At 43.0% G+C, this 22,173-nt stretch overlaps 1 protein-coding gene across 4 annotated transcripts in view; it reads left to right on the top strand.

Moving 5' to 3' along the window:
- Window positions 1-1,674: 1,674 nt before the first annotated feature.
- Window positions 1,675-22,173, top strand: part of LOC124804395 (leukocyte tyrosine kinase receptor) — an 874,407-nt gene continuing 853,908 nt past the window's right edge. For all 4 annotated transcript variants that reach the window (XM_047264751.1, XM_047264750.1, XM_047264749.1 and 1 more), the window contains exon 1: window positions 1,675-1,938. In XM_047264751.1, coding sequence (XP_047120707.1) covers window positions 1,689-1,938 — 250 coding nt within the window. In that variant the 5' untranslated portion in view covers window positions 1,675-1,688. The remainder of the gene's footprint in view (window positions 1,939-22,173) is intronic.

Here is a 22,173-nt window from a genome sequence, read left to right as displayed (position 1 = left end):
CCTTGCAGGTAAGGGAGGCCACAAGAGGCTGTCGAAGGTGGCGGCTATGTCTACTGCTATTGTTACTGCGTATTTTTCTTGTGTGTCCTGCATTCTTTCCAGCACGCGGTTAACTGCATCGTCTACTGAGCTTCTGGGCCTAAAGACATACTGACGTGACCTAAGACCGAAGAGCCTCCTGTGTGACCGTATTCAATTACAGAGGGCTCTCTCCTGTACTTTAACCAACGTGTTCAAGAGGCAGATGAGCTTGTAAGTCTTTGGATCTGTAGCATCCCGATCCTCTGATTTTTTGATTGTCACTATGTTCGCAGTTTTCCATATGGCGTTGCCCTACCTTGCAGTAATGTTTCATTCAGTAACTGCGTTTGAAAAGATTCGATTTGTGCAAATGTATATTTTAATGTTTCTGAGTGTGTGCCATTCTTCTTCTTTAACTGCTAACGCTACCTCTTCTCGGTCAAATGGGTCAGTAAAAGGGACCATTCGAGTATGTGTCATCCATTTGTCGTCGTAAGTCTGTGTGATGTTGCTGGTCCTTCGCCTTTTCGTCATCAGGGACAAGCTAATTCAGTAGGTACTCTGCTGAACATCTCCAGCCCCATGTAGTAGTGCCGTCAGCGAACCTGAGAATTGACACTACTGAAAGTCTGAAATAAATAAATAAATATCATTGCGATCTAGCCCTTTATTTTAGCCAAAGGAGAACATCTACATCTACATCCATACTCCGCAAGCCACCTGACGGTGTGTGGCGGAGGGTACCTTGAGTACCTCTATCGGTTCTCCCTTCTATTACAGTCTCGTATTGTTCGTGGAAAGAAGGATTGTCGGTATGCCTCTGTGTGGGCTCTACTTTCTGATTTTATCCTCATGGTCTCTTCGCGAGATATACGTAGGAGGGAGCAATATACTGCTTGACTCTTCGGTGAAGGTATGTTCTCAAAACTTCAACAAAAGTCCGTACCGAGCTACTGAGCGTCTCTCCTGCAGAGTCTTCCACTGGAGTTTATCTATCATCTCCGTAACACTTTCGCGATTACTAAATGATCCTGCAACGAAGCGCGCTGCTCTCCAAGTAAGGTTTTACAATACAAGAAAAAGGGGAAACATTCGAAATTGTTAAATTGTAATTCACGAAAAAGAAATTTCTTTTATCAGTTGTTATCCGACTTCAGACTCGAAATCAAGACATCCTTGAAAGTATTGCAATACCTGGAACCGATAGCTTGCCACTATTAATGTCGATAACTGGCAAAAATTGATAGTATCCTCAGTTCGCCGAATGGATGAAATGTATATGTACACAAATAAGTTTGTGCGGAACCCTCAGTGCGCGAGTCCTACTCGCACTTCGCCAATTTCATTTTTTAAATTTTCTTTACAAACGGGAAACAACTGAAAACAGCTGGGATCAACTATTTCAAATGGACGCCGCCAGCGCCATAGTCGTGTAACTCGCCACGAGAGGCGTAGCAGTCGCGCATCCACCCAATCGACCACGTAGTTCGTCAGCATCCCGGGTGCGGCGCTACGGTCTCCGGTGGTCCTGCACCTTGAGCTCCGGCGTGCCACGTAGTTCTGCAGCATCCCGCAGACAGCGCAGCGATCGGGCGCTCTAGGCTGGTGGGCTACGGCGCACGGGCTCCTCAGTGTGGACTCGCGATGCCTCGCTGTTGAGACAGAATATGATGGTGCTCGTGCTGCTGGTGGGCGCGGCGTCTGCAGCGGCTTCGGCGGCGGCGGCGGCTGCAGCGGCGGCCGCTTTCACGGCTTCGGTGCCCGCCTCCGGCTCCAGCAACAAGCACGGCCTCGACTGCGACTTCGAGAGCCCTTGCGCCTGGAGGTGGGATGCGGGTGGCTTCGTCCTCGCCTCGGGGGCAACGCCGTTGGAGAACGGCACCGCACCTGCCACCGATGCCAGCGGAAACGCTGATGGTGAGTCCAACTGCCCTGAACACCCCTCGGCACCAGCAGTCGTCGAGCTTGAAAATCTAGTGAGTTCTGCACTGCAATAACTTTGATGAGAAGTACACACCCTCTTTCATGTGTCTGAGTAAAACTAAAACTCCTTGCGATTTAAGGATACAATCATACCAAAGATTCTAGCGGCTTCCCTTTGACGGAAAACTGATGAAGGCATCTGTTATCATTGTTGGATGACGCAGCCCATTTTAATTGCAACAAAAAGTTACCATACATCCGTATCGCACTAAACACAGCACAATTTTCCCTACTTTATGTGTGGCTAAACAGACTATTAAAGATCTAGTTACCACCTTGACAGAAAATATTGCCATGTTATTAAATTTTTGTCATAGATCACGTTGTTGTTTTACATTAAATTTGCAACATACGCAAGTACTTCTGACGTGATATGGTTTGCTTGTGTTGCTGTCTGCTTTAATCTCGTATTTACTCGCTCTTTAACAGACAATTTTCATCATTCGCAGCTAAACGGAGTTAAAACTGAACTTTCAGTGCCAGCGGAACGTACCATCAGTCATACACAGAAGGACTAGAACGCCCCGAGTGCCATTTTACGCAGTCCGGGAACGACGTGATAGGTCTGGAGAGTAACTGCCCTATGGGATAAAATAAAAGTCTACAAGTTGTTGGGTTCTTAACGTAAAGTGTATTTCATTACTGATAAACGAGTCTAAAAGTGCCAAAGAAGTGGGGCTGTCGGCGAATTGCGCACTTTAAGTAATCAACGCTTCCCATTCGGGATAAAGGGAATCGAAAGGCAAAGAAAAACCTAAAAAAACGAGCACCGATGTGTCCGTTGTGTGCGCTGAAATCAGTGGAGAGGTTTGTGGGAAGGAACTTTGTCGTCAGTGCATCAGGAAAAATCTGTACTCTCCATAGTGCAGCAGTCTGCTTCTGAAATGCTTATGAGTCGATTAATATTGACAAGTAGCTTATTACAGCACTTCATGTTGGGACGTTCGGCGCACTGTCTGGAACAGCATTATGTTCTGATATGTTTTACATATAAGAAGGTAAGTTTCAATGACTGACATAATATGGACATTTGTTGTGATATCATCTATTTAGTAAATACGAAACGAACAACAAAAACAAAAGGATTTTTAGAGGCGAGGACATATCTATTGCAAAGGAGACCAGTTTATGATTAAGTCTTATTTAAAAATTTTTCTTTATCGACACTACCACATTAGTTTTCAACATATATTCTCGTTTATAGACGCCATAGGTAATTATAAAATTGTGCTGGAAAAACGGTAGATCACGCATGAAATCACCATGAAAAATCGCATGATATGAAGAATGTCGATGTATTTTTTTTTGAAATATTGTGTCTGCGCGAGTGAATAAACAATTTGAAAAACGACAATAGTTCGATGGTTAGAGTTTTCCACACTACAGAAGCAAAGATCTATTTACAGATCAACCGATTACCAAGAAAATAGTCGGGCACAGATACAAACCTGAGGAATAAGAATGAGCGCAAAGTAATATTAACTGATAGTGAGCTTCGTTATACCGAAAAACAGAAAATTACTACTCCCGTTTGTTTAATCTTCACAAGGATACAGACGCAAATTAGCACACAAGAACTCAGAAATCTTTTTTTCGTTGCAGCTATATTCACCGTTGAGAAGTACTTGCCACATCACTCTTCATTGGTGTTGTGACGTATTTCGTCACGCACATAAAGTTCGGAAACGTTCGGGGTCTTTTAGACGATGGAACAAAATTTCTCTGGAGCTGTACTTCGTTGTACTTTGAAAAGGAAACTAAAAGTGGTGAAACACCTTAAGGAAAGTCTCCGCTTCGTAATAACGGTTTAACTAGGATTAGCCTATTTTGTCTCGATGGAAGAAAGAAAGAGGGTTACGTTTTAATGTTCCGTCGACGTCATGGTCGCTCCAGCGGCAGCACTAGGTGGGGAAGCGTGAAGACGGATGCCTATCATGGCGTTTCTGAACGAAACAACCCTACGTTTGTCTCTAGTAGCACAGAAAAATTGTAGCAAACCTTAAAGAGAATGACCGGTTTGTGGTCTGATTCAAATGTATACAACGTGCTAAACATTGCGTCGCCACCCTCGGACTGCTCAGTGGCAAAACAGCTCAAGATAATAGCAGACCTCTCGCATTTCAATTCATCTGCCAACTACAATAGTAAAGCATTTATTACATTAGCTTCTCGTCTTGCGGCTTGTTTCTAATTCACCAAAGAAGAAACTATCAATAGATATCCAAAGAAGTTAAAGTAAAGTGAGACTTTTCCTTCTTATTTGGTTGTGCTAATGCAGTTTACAAAGAGGTAGAAAAAATAAGAGAGAGTAGGTGGAGAATAACAAGATCGCGAAGGAAGCTAAGGCGAAAGAGCTACCAAGGGAAAAATTATTACAGAGAGAATTCAGTCGTGTTTGCAATAAAGATGGTTTCATTAGTTCTTCATTTGCGACGCGTTTCGCCTGTATGTAAAGCCGTCATCAGACAATCGAACTATGGATAAATAATCATTTCGTGAAATGAGGAGTCAAAAGAATAAAATTACGCTCAGGCAAAAATGGGCTAAGTGTATGTACAACGCTAAAATACGGAGCAATGCCGACAGTCGCAATTTGTAGCTTGTGAAGGTTTACAGTAGTGTAGTGACACACACCAGCCAGTAATGGTAATAGAGGGGAATTCTCATATATTAAGATGAAAAGTGACTTTTTTAAAAATTCCGGTTCTGCCAATAGCATAAAAAATCATCACGTGGAGACGGCGCCCCTTAAATACAAAACAGTGCCTGCTTACATCTGTGATTCACGCACAACCTTACGTGCTAGCTAGCCAGACCAGTGCTAACGCGTCAGGTTTTGCATATATCACAGATGTAAGCAGACAATGTTTTGTGCTTAAGTGGCGCCGTCGTCATATGATGAGTTTTTATGCTGTTAACAGAACCGGTATTTTTAAAAAAGTCGCTTTTCATCTTAACATATGAGGATTCCCCTCTATTACTATTACTGGCTGGTGTGTGTCACCACACTACTGTAAACCTTCACAAGCTACAAATTGCTACATCGGCATTGTTCCGTATTTTAGCGATGTACATGCACTTGGCCCATTTTTGCCTCAGTGTAATTTTATACTTTTGACTCCGCATTTTTCGAAATGATTATTTATCCATACTTCGATTGTCTGAAGACGCCTTTACATACAGGCGAAACGCGTCGCAAATCAAGAACTAATAAAACTGTCTTTACTGCAACCACGATTGAATTCTTTCTGTAACCTTATCACGGTTGCTGTACCAGTGCCACAGAGTTTCAGAATTGAGTGGAAGGACTTTTGAAAAACTATTACGTCATTAATATTAAAGCTATTGCAATATCTATGGTCTTCAGCGCAATATGTCGTCACAATCAAAGTGATGTACTGAATCCAATGAAGCATTAGCCCACTGTTGGTTGTTACTAAGTCTGCATTTGCTGCTTTGGTGAAGAGACGGGAATATTATTCGGAAGGAGTTGAAGGGAAATTCCTCCATGGCCAGCCTGAATTACTTTTCTCTAAACTAAGCAAGGCGAACGTCTTGTTTGTTCCTTTAAGAGGGCCACAATCGATTTTCTTCACCACCATATTGATACCGGCGGTGCGTTTAACTCTCAGTTTCCTACTTACTAGTCGTTACAGTACAACCAATTAAATATATCTTCAACTGCTGTCATGTGCTCCCATGAGCTCATAATAGTTTCTAGGTATTTCTTTTTCTTCTTGTTTGTTTGGTGCGAAGACTGGTAAGAATCTGCTCTCCATGCTGATTCGTCCTGTGCAAGTCGCTTCATCTCCGTATAACTAATGCAGCCTACATCTATTGAACCTGCTTCCTGTAATCGAGCCAAGGTCCCTGTAATTTATACCCATCCCCCCTCCTACATCACTGAATTAACGGTTCCTTGATGACTCAAGATTTGAGTTTGTCCAAGTTGTGTCATCTATTCTCAGCGACTCCATTCGGTGCTTCTTTATTGATTATCCTGACTTAGCACCTAAATTTCAGCATTATTATGTAACACCACATTTCAAAAGATTCTACTTTACTCTTGCCTGTGCTGTTCATAGTCCATGTCTCACGTTCGTATTAGGCTGCCTTCAAACACACACTTTCAGAAAATGGTTCCTAACATTGGGCGTAAACTTAAATTTTATATTTATCATCCAAGAAAGTTTTCTTACTACATCTACATCTACATCTACATTGATACTCCGCAAGCCACCCAACGGTGTGTGGCGGAGGGCACTTTACGTGCCACTGTCATTACCTCCCTTTCCTGTTCCAGTCGCGTATGGTTCGCGGGAAGAACGACTGTCTGAAAGCCTCCGTGCGCGCTCTAATCTCTCTAATTTTACATTCGTGATCTCCTCGGGAGGTATAAGTAGGGGGAAGCAATATATTCGATACCTCATCCAGAAATGCATCCTCTCGAAACCTGGCGAGCAAGCTACACCGCGATGCAGAGCGCCTCTCTTGCAGAGTCTGCCACTTGAGTTTATTAAACATCTCCGTAACGCTATCACGGTTACCAAATAACCCTATGACGAAACGCGCCGCTCTTCTTTGGATCTTCTCTATCTCCTCCGTCAGACCGATCTGGTACGGATCCCACACTGATGAGCAATACTCAAGTATAGGTCGAACGAGTGTTTTGTAAGTCTACATTTTACATCCTGTTTATTTCTGTCTTTCTCAGTTCTTTTGCTGTCCGTCTACTATTTTAGGTGTCTCCTAACCTCCAGCATCTCCTGACTTAATCGCATACACGCCGTTACTTTTTTCGTGTTTTTATTTATGACCATCTAGTAACCTCTCTTCAATACATTACCCGCTCCGCGATCCAGGAAGTACTTTGCCGTCTCATAGAATTTTTATTTCTTACCTTTGAATTTCCTAGTTTTTCCTTGGTTTCCTTCACTGCTTACTGTATATGCAGATTGTGTAAGACCTAGGGTAGGCTTCAACCCTGTCGCGTTCCCTTTCTGAATTGCTACATACGTGCCATCTCTTTCGGCTCTTAGAACTGCACTATGGATTCTGAACAAGTTGTAGATAGCCTTCAGCTTCTTGTGTGTCATCCCAGAAAATTTCAGAATTTTAAATAGCGTATCTTAGTCAACAGCTGTCGCCAAAGCTTTCCCGCTAGATGCTTATTTTCAAATACAATCAATTCGAAGTTCAAGAGACCTCAGAAATAGGTTGAAAAACTGAGGGGGCGATTTAACGAAGGTATAAATGATGAAGGAAGACTTAAGGAAAAAACAGGCTTCCTAGTACATTTTTTCTTGCTGAAAAACTTCATCAGCACTTCCTTTTCTCCACAAATCTTCTTAAGTTGGTGAGCCACCCCTAACTAGAGGCGAGACTAATAGCGAATAACGTATTCTTTCTTACTGCATACAAGGTCCGAAAGTCACGATGAGCCCTCTAAATTGGCTAGACCATTTCACTAAGCATTGTTCAAGAAGTGGCAACTTACGCTGTTGAAATCGCTTCGTTCCTCAGTTTGAAGCGTTGTGAGCAATACGATCTTTCTGCTTCAAGATGTCGACAGCGTGGATGGAGGAATCCCTAAAGTTTTCAACATATCCGCTTTTCCGCTCCACGTTCCACTGTCTCAATAATCTACTTAATTTCTTTGGAAGTCCGTCACATGAACTTCTTTGGTGTCTTTCACAAGTGATTTATTTACTGTAGTACATTATGTATTGCTGAGTAAACAAAGGAGTGCCGCTAAAATTAAAGAATAAAACAAGCACGGGAACAACCTACGAAATAATACAAATTACTGAATGTCAGGTAGCCGCCAACATCGAATTATACACAGAATGTTTGTGGGCGGTCTGTCATGACAATTGGATCGATGTATCGAGTGTTACAAAACAAATTTCCACAATTCTCTGTTAATACCATCAAAACAAGCGGCTTTCCTATTCTTTGAACCTTTTAGAGATCCGTTAATTTTATCATATCAAACACCCAGTCCTTAAATGTCATTTAGTTCAGAACACGAAGAATTACAGTATAATCATACTATTAATATTTATAATAAGATATTCATTCCTTCTCTTTTATGTTATTCACACGTACATAATCCTTTTCTTGTTTGTCGAATGATTTCATCACTTTATAAGCGATAGTTTGTCTGCTTTGTAAATCATGCCCTATTTTGCTAGTAAGGTGTTTTGAAAAGGCATTTGATAATGTGATCAGTGGAAAGTTATGGAATATAACGGCCGAACAAGCTTGTTCACCTCATCTCACAAATGTTATCAAGTCTATACACAAACACCGTAATTGTTATGTACATGGGGAACATAATCACAAAGCCAATGAACACAAAGGAGAACGGAAAAGATTGTGTATTTCTGCGACACTCTTAAAATACATACGTAAATAAAGTGTTCAATAAATGGAAAAAGTTGAATAGAAATGGAGTATGTTCAGATCGTGACACAAGGCAGAATGTGGTTTTATATGTAGCTGGCCAATCTGTGTTTGCAGGGAATGAAAATGATCTTCAGGTGGGGTATGTAAATTGCAGCAGATAGTCTCAGAATAGAACTTAACATTGCCTGTAGATAAAACGAAAGTGATGGATTTTCAGGAAATCCAATCAGTGAAATATAAAACAGTCTTGAATAATAAAATCTTAAAACAAGTTAAACACATTAAATATCTAGGATGCGACATAACTTAGGTGTATAATCACGATGTGGTCTAAAAATTAAATAAATTACATTTCATATGCAGAAAGATCGAAAGAACTTTGCTCAAAAAATTTATGGCACAAACCGAGCTGAAGTTTCATAAAACCAAAGCAGAAACAACCCTCACTTATGGCAGTGAAGCATTGGCAACAGCAAGACACCAAGCAATAAATTAGATTTCTAAGAATGGTGGAAGGATGTACCAGAGAAGGTCGTAAAATAAATGAGGATGTACGGGGAGACTCAGGAATATACAGGGTGTTCGGAAATTTCCGTTACAAACTTCTAGGAGTTGCAGACGGTAGTGAGTACACAATGTTCTGAATGGGAACCCATTTCTGGAAACGTACCGCTTCCGTGCTACAGCCGTTTGAAAACATGTTTGCTGGGTAGGTATGCAACATGGTAATCACGGTAGGGGGTAGATACGTCGAATCGGCTGATGTCATTTGACGTCTGTCCTACATCTCTAACCTCGTTCGAGTCTCATTCACGTGTCTGTGAGTATTAGAGCAACATGGCTGTGTACACGTTTGCAGAATACATCGGCACAATCTTTCTAAATGGCGAAGCTGGCGGTAATGGAAGAGCTGCTCGTCGCCTTTATCAAGATCGTTCTCCACAACGCCCGTCTCCGTTACATATCCCTTTCGTCATAATTACGCGACAGCAGCGAGAAAGAGTACCTTCACCGCCAGCAGGTGTAGCTGGTGCTCCAAGGAAACGCCACACACCCGAATTGGAAGAGACTGTATTACATCACGTTGAAGAGAACCCCTCAACGAGTACATGAACAATTTCTTTGGCTGTTAACGAGTGAAACTGTAAAACAAGTGAGATACTTGATCACGCCGAAGCAATTACTTCTAAAAGTGATCGCGTTACAAGCATGTTTTCAAATGGCTGAAGGACGGAAACAAGATGTTTCCGCACGTAGGTTCAAATTCAGACTATTATCTATTGGCTCCCCTCTATAATTCCTAGAAGTTTGGATTTCCGAACATCCAGTAAGCTTAAACGAAAAAATGAAAGAGAAAAGGAAAACGTAAAAGGAACTTCTAGGCTGTATGGGTGGAGAAAGATTCCCTGTAAAGGCTCTCAATTATAAATGCACCGGAAAAGTAAATACGGGAACGCCGTACAAGGGATGGAGCACCGTGAACAGGCAATTTGCCTGACACAAAAAGTGAAGAAAAAGAAGTAGAAGAAAACAACCAACATGTGGTTTCTTAGGTCATCGAAGTTTTTTCAAGGGACAATTTATCGAGAAAATCGGTGTATATAGGTTAGAATTACCAAGTATCGACTTCATTTGTTTCTCTTACAAAGCGATGATATTACGGCGCAGGCTTTTCATAGTGAAATTTTTCGCAGGAATGGAAGGGAAACGTATTGCGTCATGATTCCGGTAGGTGTTTGGGTGGCCGGGCCGGGGCAGACGGTGGCCCCGGCGCAACAGGCTGCGCCGCCACCCCCGCCGCCGCCAGCGCCATCGCGGGTCACCCAGCCGCCGCGCTGGCCGCGGCCGGCGCAAGAATTGATTACGGGCCTTTCCTGCGCGCCGCGGCGCGACGCAACTGCCATCTTCAATCTTTGCCGGCACAGCCTCTGCGCGGCGCAGCGGACCCATCCTCCGCACTGACCTCAATGACCTCTCACCCGCTAGTAGGCTCGCTCAGAGTAACCGCTACTGGCATCTACATCTGCGAGGGATTTCTCTCTTTTTTTTTTCCTCAACCTCCGATCGGTCACGAAACGGACACAATTGTGAAAATCAAGACTGTTTTACTTGCAACATTTATCTACACCTCCTAGCTGCTTCTCTATACAGTCCCCGCTCCGATTTGTAACCTAATAATAATAATAATAATGAGCGTATGGCATTGGTGGCCGGGAGACCCCTACGGCGACTTGCGAGTGAATGAGGATGAAATGACGATGAAAGACACACAACACCCAGCCATCTCGAGGCAGAGAAAATCCCTGACCCCGCCGGGATTCGAACCTTTTTTTTTTGTAACCATATATATTTATTTAAATATATTAACAACGATACCTTTAAAAATACATTTTATTCTATTAATCTATTATATTCCTATTGTTGGTTAATATTACTGTCATTTTATATGTTTTCGTTTTTATATTTTCCTTTTTCGTTTTTCTCTTATTGTTGTTCCTTAAACCCTTTTACAATGGCCATTTGTCGTTTGTTTTTTTTTTTTTTTTTTTTTTTGTGAGGGGGTAGACATTGCAGGACAGGCGTAACAGTTTATATTTGGCATCGATGCATTGATTTTGAGTTTATGTTTCTGTATGTGATGCACTTGTGATGCCACAGGCACATTGTGTACTCTGGTTTGATCTCTTCCTCTAGTTACACTGTCAAGTGGGACAGTATGAGGGAAACGTCACCATGATAGGTGGAGCAGAAGTGGAAGAAACTTTTTTTTTTACATATACTACAGAATATACCTAAATTGAAGAAGAGAGAAAATTTTGTCATAGTACATAAGAGAAGCAGAAAGGATAGTGTGAGTAATCAATAGAATTTTATAGGCACAAAGTAAAGGAATTAATTTTAAAAAAATATCTAATAATAATTATGAGCAGTTGGCACTTTCCAGTAAGTAATGCTTGTTACCTATTCAGTATAGTACAAATAATGGAAAAAAGTTAATTAAAAAGAAACTGGTAGTACTACTGTGCATACTTTTGACACTGTTTTGGCTGCGAGCATGACAGATGTTTGGTGAGAAGCACTTTGTATCACTGATTTCACTAAGAAGAAACACTTTATACTACTATACTTCACTATTTGATGCGAGAAGAGAAAGCACTTTATCTTTTGTGTTGCACTTGTTCACTATCACTGCACACGTTATTCTTGTGGTGAGTGTGGTGAGGTGGCTGGTGGCGGTGCTGAGGGTCACAGGCTGGGAAGGACTCTGGCGATTGCTGACTGCAGTGGAATCTGCAGGAAGTTTTTGAAGTTCTCGTGGTATCGCCTGTGCTGCTGGGCTGCCTTGTTCTCCTCCCAGAGGTCCATCAGGAAGGCCAGCTGGTCGGTCTGCCTCCGCGCTACGATGGCATGTGCCGTCATGGCGAGGATCCAGAGAGTCGCCAGTCGCTTGGGCCGTGGAAATGGGTTGCAGTCTGGGGCGGTGATTGCTTCCACTGTGTTGCTTCCCGGCGCCGTTCTGTTGATGTGGGCCACCATCTGCTGGCACGCTTCCCAGATGTTGATGGCATTCCCGCACGTGAATCGGTGCTCGATGGTGTCGTTTATGCCACATACGTCACACTTGTCACTTGCGACGAGTTTTATCTCCGCCAGTCTTTGGTTGGTTGGTACCGTTCTGTTAATTATTTTGTACCATGTCTCCTTCGCATGTTTAGGCAACACGTTTTCCGAGACTTTTCCCCATATTTGTTTCCAATTTTATTGCGGGAGTTTGTGTTCAATTTTGTTTTTTGCCGGCTTCCCCCTGAGGGCCCAGTATATTCTCTTGGCTGTTCTGTGGCTGGGGTTCGCCACGGTGTCCAGAACGTAACTTTTGTTGGCGTAGTGCACCCTGACGTGTCGCATTCTGAAGGGAATGTGCCTCGTGTCGACCGGCGCTTCTTGTGATGCGGGCTTGTATCTTCCAATTATCTTGGCTGTGACGCTGTCAGGGTTTTTGTCCTGGATGGCGAGCGTTCGTTTCAGTAGAAGGGCTGCACATTTGGTCTTTATATCAACTAGACCTAGTCCCCCTCCTTTCGTTGGCAGCGAGCACGTTGCTTGCGCCACTCTGAATATATTTCGACGCCACAACAGGTAGTACACTGCGCTCGTTAGTGCTCGCGCAATTTCTGTCGGGATGCTTAAGATTTGCGCCAGGTACCAAGCTTTCGACAGGATCGTCGTGTTTATCAGTTCTGTTTTCTGGTGAATTGTTAGCTTCCGGTTCGCGTGCTGTCTGGAGAGACCTCTTATGGTGTGTAGCACGTCCCTCCAGTTGTATGCGGCCATTCTAAGTGGACAAGACTGTATATATATTCCAAGAACTTTATGGCTTTCTGCTATTTTATACCACTGGCTGTCTGGTTTGAGTCGTTGATTCCCTATGAGCAGTAGCACTGTTTTTCTGGGGTTGGTTTGGGCGCCTGACGCTTTTTGGAATGTATTCATGATGGTTCCCCCCCCCCCCCCCCCCCCCCCAATATCTTCCTGGTCTTGAATAAAGATACCTAGGTCGTCAGCGTAGGCTATACATGCTACTGCTTTGCCTCCTACGGAGAAGCCTCTGATGTCGTTTGTGAGTTTCCGCAGCAGCGGGTCCAGTGCTATAGCGAATAGAGCCATTCACAATGGACAGCCTTGCCTCACGGATCTGTCCAGTTTTATCAGTTTTGTTTCCCAACTATTGATTATTACTGTCGATCTCGCAGTACTTAGTATCTTCTGGATGATTGTGATGAATTTTTGCCCAAACCCGAGCCTGTTTAGTGTCTCTACGAGATATTCGTGGTCGATCCTGTCGAAGGCTTTGTTGAAGTCCACCGAAATTGTGGCACCTGCGCTTCTGGTGGTGGCTGCCTGTGCTATTATGTCCCTGTAGGTGCATGTGGCGTCAAATATATTTTTCCCTGGTACCGCACATGTTTGCCACTGACTGATGACTTTCCTCATCGCCGATTTCAGGTTATTTGCGATGCGTTTCGCTATTATTTTATAGTCGGCGTTGAGGAGCGTAATCGGACGAAACTCTTCAATGCGGTGGGCGGCTCTCTTCTTAGGGATGAGTGTTATGGTCCCTTCGGTGAGCCCAGGTGGAATTTCCGCCCCATCGAGTATCTCGTTCACCATTTCCGTGAATTGCCCTCCTAGCACGTCCCAATATGCGAGGTAGAACTCGAGCGGGATGCCGTCGGCGCCGAGTGCTCTTCCTCTTGCTCTGGTCCTCATCGTATCTTTGATGTCATCCACGTCGACATTTTCTGTCAGCAATGTCCTGTCTGCGTCTGTAAGCACGCTCCTCGTCTGCTGGAGGATTTCAGCAGTTGCTGCGTCGTCTGTTGCTTCTCGACGGAACATGTCTCGGAAATAGTCATCGATGTGTTTTGTTAATTCCGTTTTCGTCGTGAGCGTCTTTCCCTGCTTGTCCTGAAGCTCACTTAAGCACTTTCCTGCGCCTCTCTCCCTTTCCCTATTTAGGTGGTGCATGGTGAGCGGCTCTTCATCCACCTCGCCATATGTTTTACTTCTGGTGAGGACGACTTTTATTTGCTGTTTTTTTATTTGAAGGAGTTTTGCCTTGATTCTCCTCACTCGCGGTAGGTATTGCTGGTCGTCTGCTGGTGCGTCGAGTGCGTCTTTCAGGCACTGCCCGGGTCCCCGCGCGCGGGAAGCGAGAACGCTACCGCAAGACCACGAGCCACTGCCGGTAAGCTAATAACGAGTTTGCATAAGATTTTAACTTGAAAATTTGGGTTAATCGTCTGAGTCTACCACCTTAAAGTTAGCTAGCCTTAGAGAAAGTCAGAGGTTCTCATATTGAGCGTCGAAATTTGATATGACTCACTCTCAAAACTGCTCTATGAAAGGAGATTAAAAGTTTGTACTTACAAGGGGAGTGCCAGGGTTGGGAAATGAAGTTCGGAGTGGGACGGCACGTGTTTGCAGCACTACCCCATAGAGTTACAATGCCCCAGCCATACGGCCAGATGGCCAGCCATTCACGAGAAAAACTCTCAGAAACTTTCAGTCCTACATTATATAATACCCATGCATCCGCTCACTGAACCGAATGGCGCGGTGGTCGACGCAATATTGGTAACAATTCGTGCTTCGTATTTTCAAAGTATCTATTTGCTTTTCCTTATTTGAAAAAAAAGTAGTCGAATTAGATCGGATGATGCTGCCGGAATTAGATTAGTAAAGGAGTTTTGCTATTTGGGGAGCAAAATAACTGATGATGGTCGAAGTAGAGAGGATATAAAATGTAGACTGGCAATGGCAAGGAAAGCGTTTCTGAAGAAGAGAAATTAGTTAACATCGAGTTTAGATTTAAATGTCTGGAAGTCGTTTCTGAAAGTATTTGTATGGAGTGCAGCCATGTTTGGAAGTGAAACGTGGACGATAAATAGTTTAGGCAAGAAGAGAATAGAAGCTTTCGAAATCTGGTGCTACAGAAGAATGCTGAAGATTAGATGGGTAGATCACATAAGTAATGAGAAGGTATTGAATAAAATTGTAGAGAAGAGAAATCTGTGGCACAACTTGACTAGAAGAAGGGATCGGTTGGTAGGGCATATTCTGAGGCATCAAGGGATCATCAATTTAGTACTGGAGGGCAACGTGGAGGGTAAAAATCGTAGAGGGAGCCCAAGGGATGAGTACACTAAACAGATTCAGAAGGATGTAGATTGCAGTAGGTACTGGGACATGAAGAAGCTTGCACAGCATAGAGTAGCATGGAGAGCCGCATCAAATCAGTCTCTGGACTGAAGACCACAACAACAACAACAACAACAACAACATTGGAAAAAAATACAGTGACATTCAAATTGAAAACTTTTGTTCTTTCAAAATTTTCAACTTTTCCAACCAAATTATTTTCTTCAAATATTCGTTCGTATTGTATACTGACAATATTTCATTTCTATCATGTATATTATACATAACATCCGTCGAACAGGAGCGTACGACTTCTATCCGACTAGTTCAGGTACACGATCGACTTCAGTGTCATGAGACCGCTATAAACGAGGATCCCCACAAAGGGGCATTTGACAAACTTGGAGAGCGAAGGGATAGCAGGGCATCCGCGCTCCCTGCACTACAAAAAGGGAAGAAGAACCTAGCAGTTGGTTTTGCGCGCCTGGAACGAGTACACGTGTGTGAAAGTTTTTCCTGTCGCCAACGTTTTGTGGTTACAATGCTTCGAAGTGAACACATCTCGAGTTCTGAGGGACTTGCAGGAGATATTAGCGACGATTCTCTACACAGCGAGAGATCGAAGTTGCTGATTAAAGATGCAGTTACCCATTTCAATGCACTGCTGGTTGAAAACGATTTACTAGCGTCAGAAGGTTCGCCATCAATTGCACACAAAGCTATGCTGATGGCACAGAAGTTGTACAACACTGTGATAGATTTCTTGAGTGAAAACACTATCGTGGATGATGAAGAGTTACTTCACGAGAATGAAGGTGGCGACGATGTAGAATTCGAAGAGGTTACAATAGACAATTCTTCGGACGAGTATGAACTCCCAGGGAAAAAAATCCAAAGAGCCTACGGATATTCCGCTAGAAAACAAAATACAATGCGTCAACATTGCGAAAGCACATCCTCGGTGGAGTCTGCAGGCGCTGAAAAGTAAAGGATGTCATCGTTCAGTGAACGGACGCATGGGTTTTATATACTATAGGACTGAAAGTTTCGGAGCGTTTTTCTCTTGAATGGCTGGCCATCTGGCCGTATAGCTGGGGCATTGTAACTCTATAGTGTAGTGCTGCAAACACGCGTCGTCCCACTCCGAACTTCATTTCCCAACCCTGTCACTCCCCTTGTTAGCAAAAACAGTTAAATCGTTAGACATAAAAAATGTGGCAAAAGTTCACTTTTAGCCTCTGATTAATCAATGAACGGATCCATGCTTCCTTAGGTGCAAGTCGGGTACACCTTTTCAAACCACAAGTCGAAATCTTGTAGAATGGAATAACATTTGCCACAAGGCGAAAGGATTTAGAAACATATTTCACTAGGGGAACGATAGATAAGGCCTACAGGAAAATTAAAAAGGCGTTTGGAGAAAAGAAAAGTAGCTGTTTAAATATCAACAGCTCCGATGGAAAACCAATGCTAAGCAAAGAAGGGGAAGCTGAAAGGTGGAAGCAGTATACAGAGGGTCTATACAAGGATGATGAATTTGAAGGCAATATCATATAAATGTTAGAGGACGTAGAGCAACATGACATGGGAGATACCATATTGCGAGAAGAATCTGACAGAGCACTGGAGGATCTAAGTCGAAACAAGAGCCTGGAACGCCGGCCGGAGTGGCCGTGCGGTTCTAGGCGCTACAGTCTGGAGCCGAGCGACCGCTACGGTCGCAGGTTCGAATCCTGCCTGGGGCATGGATGTGTGTGGTGTCCTTAGGTTAGTTAGGTTGAATTAGTTCTAAGTTCTAGGGGACTGATGACCTTAGAAGTTAAGTCCCATAGTGCTCAGAGCCATTTTTTGAAGAGCCTGGAACGGACGACATTCCCTCAGAACTACTGGTAACCTCCGGAGAGCCAGCCATGACAAAACTCTTCCAGCTAATGTGCAAGATGTATGAGACAGACTAAATAGCCTCACACTTCAAGAAGAATATAATAATTCCAATCCCAAAGAAAAAACTTGTTGACAGGTGTGAAAATTACCGAACCATCAGTTTAATAAGTCACGGCTGCAAAATGATAACATGGATTCTTTACAGAAGAATGGAAAAACTGATAGATGCCGAGTTCGGGGAATATCAGTAGGAATTCCGAAGAAATGTAGGAAAACGGCAGTACTGACCCCACGATTTATATTAGAAGACAGGTTAAGGAAAGGTGAACCAACGTTTGCAGCGTTTGTAGACTTAGAGAAAGCTTTTGACAATGTAGACTTGAATATTGTCTTTGAGATTCTGAAGATTTCCGGGGTGAAATACAGGGAGCGAAACGCTATTTACAACTTGTTCAGAAACCAGACTGCATTTAGAAGATGGGCATGAAAGGGAAGCAGTGGTTGAGAAGGGGCGATAGAGGGTTGTAGCCTGTCGCTCATGTTATTCAATCTGTATATCGAATAAACAGTAAAGGAAAATGGTTCAAATGGCTCTGAGCACTATGGGACTTAACTTTTGAGGTCATCAGTCCCCTAGAACTTAGAACTACTTAAACCTAAATAACCTAAGGACATCACACACATCCATGCCCGAAGCAGGATTCGAACCTACGACCGTAGCGGTCGGGTGGATCCAGACTAGTAAGGGAAAGCAAAGAAAAATATGGAGTAGGAATTTAAGTTGAGGGAGAAGAAATAAAAACTTCGATTTGCCAAAGACATTGTAATTCTGTCAGAGACAGCAAAGGACTTGAAAGAGCAGTTGAACAGAAATGGACAGCGTCTTGAAAGGAGGATATCAGTTGAACATCAACAGAACCAAAATAAGGATAATGGAAAGTACCGTAATCGAATTAACTCAAGTGATGCCAAGGAAATTACATCAGGAAACGAGATGTTTAAAGTATCAGATGAGTTTTGCTATTTCAGCAGTAAAATAACTGATGACGGCTGAAGTAGAGAGGATATAAAATGTAGACTGGCAATGGCAAGAAAACCATTTCTGAAGAAGAGAAATTAGTTACTATCGAATACAGATTTAACTGATAGGAAGTCTTTTCTGAAGAAATTTGTCCGGCGTGTAATCATGTATGGAAGTGGAACATGGCTGTTAAACAGTTTATACAGACAGAGAATAAAAGCTTTCGAAGAATGTCGAAGATTAGATGGACAGATCACGTAACCAATGAAGAGGTACTGAATGGAATTTGGGAGACAACTTGTCCAAAAGAAGGGATCGGTTGATAGGACACGTTCTAGGACATCAACGGATCACCAATTTAGTTGTTGGGGGAATCGTGGAGGGTAAAAATCAAGAGATGAATGCAGTAAGCAGATTCAGAAGGCTGTAGGTTACAGTAGTTATTCGGAGATGAAGAGGCTCACACAGTACAGAGTAGCGGAGAGAACTGCGTCAAACCAGTCTTCGGTATGAAGACCACAACAACAACAACAACAACACAGCGAAAATTCTCTTCTGCTCCACCCTGCTGCGGCTGATGAACTCTCTGGCTTTTAGAACTGAAATTCCCTCTCCAATATAAATCGACAGGCACATCGGAAACCGCTTTTCTGCAGTACAGTTTGCCCTACAGAATAATGAACCGATTGAGAGTATGTGAATTTGGGCAAAATAGAACACAATTTCAAAGTCGACGGAACTGGACAGCGTGCACGTTCGTGCCGGCCATCACTTTCCTTGGACTCCAACTGTCTAGACATGCAAACATCCAAAGTTTTAGTAAATGTTTCACCCATGAACACTATTTCTGTTTATTTGCGCAAGTAATACTGTATCGCACGATTAATAAGAATTCTCTGCATGAAATGACTTCGCAGTGTTTATACATTTAGGCGTAAAGAAACTCAGTCATGGCGCCCGATTGACCAATAAAATTCTCTGAAAAACCTTATCGTAAAACACATCTTCTATCTTCCTCTTAAAAAAACCAACCAGTTCCAATTAAATTTCACTCTTCTTTTTTTTTTACAAACAGAGTCAAGGGAACGAGCAGCGCGCCAAAAACAGAAAAGAAAATCTAGATATAACTCACAGTCGATTACAGCGATCTTGACGTTAGATAAACGTTTCAGAAGATTTTAGTCAGTTTCTTACGCTGATAAACATCTAGTCGTCCGTGTCGTAATACTATCTTCATAGCCAACGGCTGATATGATAAATGCATTCGTTTGTAGGATAAGTTGCAGACGGGAAATTTTTCGCAGCACAGTATCAACTTTAAATACCGTCCTCATAGAAGGTGATTTCTCACAATTACATACGCTGATCCGCATTTCGTTGTATATGCCAAAATGTCCTCATACGCAACGCCTTATATCGGCGAAGATTTGAAAATCAGAGACCCAATTCCAGGTTGTATATTGAGCGATTAAACACTCCCCATCGAAACCGCTACAGGATCGTCTTCGTTGCACCTGCACTAAGTGCAGAGAGTTGTCATGAAGAAGCAAATGCATTGCAGTTACATTAAGAGGGCTGCAAGAAATCAGGCTAAACTTAAGTAGTAGAATTTCAAACGGGGGGGGGGGGGGGGAGAAAGTATTTACTAGACATTTTTACGTGCTCACTGTGTGCGTAGAACTGAAAAGTACGACGTGACGAAATAGACGGGTATTCTATAGACACGGCGCACCACACCTGCGCAAAAATCCCCAGATTTCACTATGTGCTTAATTTCGTCACCAGTCGGAGGTTGAAAAAAAGAAAAAGAAAAGAAAAGATAGCTCTCATACATCCACACTCCGTGAAATACTGTAAAGTGCTAGGTAGAGGGTAGGTTCCATTGTACCAGTTATTGGGATTCATTCATGTATGGAAAGCAGGGACAATAATTGCTTAAAGGGATAGTCATGTGAAGACAAGGGGAAATCTTGAAATATTTGTCAGTTTTCTAAATAGTGTAGCGCAAAGAATAAGAGTTATAAGGCTGTATAATTCTTACCATCTTTTAACCGTTCTTTTTGGAACATTTTAATGTACAAATCACAGCTTTTGGTCTCATACTTTTTTCTGAATTGAATTTTGTGTTGCAAGTGAAATAAAGCGTGTTATTTATTTATGCACAGCATAGCTACACATATCTAGAAATAAAGACAAAGTAGAAGTTTGATTTTTTCTGGAAGTTCTTTACACTATTATCTTCAAAGTAAACTTTTAAAAAGATGCTGCTGTGTTAACTTATGGTTATTAAATTATGGATTTCGTTACCGAATTGTGAGTGGTTCGATATTTTTAGAATTCCAGTCGTACCCTTAATTTTTTTTAATGATATGCAAAATCCAGTCAAGAAACATTTATTCCCCTGTTGCCAGTCGGCTAGTGCTGCATTTGGAACAATTACAAGTCAAGCTTCTACATCCACAAACTCGTTTTCGTCAGAAACGTTTTTGAACTTCGACACGCCTAACAAAAAATTATCAAAAGGGTAATGGCGGTCCCGTGAAGAAATGCCAATGAGGAAAGAGACTTCAGTCACATGAATCATTTATGGTCTGACGCTGGAAACAAAGTGAGTGTCGATAAGGTAAAAGCAGAGCTTTGCATTCGTTTTACCAGTAATTTGAAGTCTGCAACATGCAAGCAATTTTGCCAAAAAATTAAAGGTGATAAATGTCTGTTGAAAACTGTAACTAGTAATAATAAACACAATTTTTTAACGTTTACAGAGTATTTTCTTGAGTTAACCCTCAATTCAGCAAATCCTTTCGCCAGGCAATGTTCGGTAATTTTGTAAGCCGCGCGGTCTATTGTGCTTGTCACGGTCCGTGCGGCTCCCCCCGTCGGAGGTTCGAGTCCTCCTTCGGGCATGGGTGTGTGTGTTGCCCACAACGTAAGTTAGTTTAAGTTAGATTAAGTAGTGTGTAGGCTTAGGGACCGATGACCTCAGCAGTTTGGTCCCATGAGACCTTACCACAAATTTCCAAATTTAATTTTGTCAGTTTAATGTGGCAACCCTATTCCCAACTTATTCTTTAGAGACAAGCCGGCACCCTGCATGCCACTTCAGAATGTTGCCAGTGTCCAGAAACTACCTACGCCATGTCTTTATCCTCTTGGCCTCTGGTGCTACTTTCTTGTAAAGAGAAGAAAATTGTCTTTGCACCAGAACAGTGGATTTAAATTCCGCGTACCAAAGCACACTTTATGCCGTCTTCTAAACTGATATCATTTCCGCTTGAATGGGCAACAAGAAACAGTGAAAATGTGTGAAACGTTGACAAAAATTAGGCAGCAACTTTAGGTTCTTCTGCATCCAACGGTCAAGTCAGATCTGAAACGAAGAATTACTGCTTTTGAACCGCCTGAAAACGTAGTGCATTTTTGTGTAACACCCTGTGCATTCCTAGACTCATCACTTATATCTGGTACTTGTAAGTAGGCTTTATCGATATAGTTTGCGTGTACCTCCAAGCGTCTGCCACTTAATCTTTCACAGCAACACCGTGAGGCTCTCCCACTTGTCAAACAAACTTGTGACCATTCGTCCTGCCATCCTTCGTACGGTGTAATGCCCATGGTTTGCTTGGTACGGGTCCAACGTACTCGAGCAAAGTTCTAGCATGGCTCACACATGTGTATTTTAAACAGTGTCCTTTGAAGACTGATTGTGTTCTTGCGCCCCCCCCCCCCGCCCCCACGCACGGGAACGTCTCATACCAGACGAGTGCAACCCCAAATGGGAACCAGCCCGCATTCGCCGAGGCAGATGGAAAACCGCGTTAAAAGCCGTCCACAGGCTGGCCGGCACACCGGAGCCGGATTCGTGCCGGGGATCGGCATGCCTTCCCGCTGGCGAAGCAGCGCGTTAGACCGCGCGGCTTGCCGGGCAGGCTTGACATTGCAGTAACAAAATACTATTATTTTTCGTTTTGCGAAGGGCACAACTGTTCATTTCTGAACATTTAAAACAAGTTGCCATCTATGCACCATTTTGAAATCTTATCAAGGTCCTACACTACGTACGCAGCTCTTTTCAGACAGTGCTTCGCCGGCCGGAGTGGCCGAGAGGTTCTAGGCGCTTCAGTCTGGAACCGCGCGACCGTTACGGTCGCAGGTTC

This window comes from Schistocerca piceifrons, chromosome 1 (assembly GCF_021461385.2).
Source record: "Schistocerca piceifrons isolate TAMUIC-IGC-003096 chromosome 1, iqSchPice1.1, whole genome shotgun sequence".
In the NCBI taxonomy this organism is placed as follows: domain Eukaryota; kingdom Metazoa; phylum Arthropoda; class Insecta; order Orthoptera; family Acrididae; genus Schistocerca; species Schistocerca piceifrons.
Note: the sequence above shows the minus strand (reverse complement) of the source record. Positions and strands in the feature narration are given on the sequence as shown.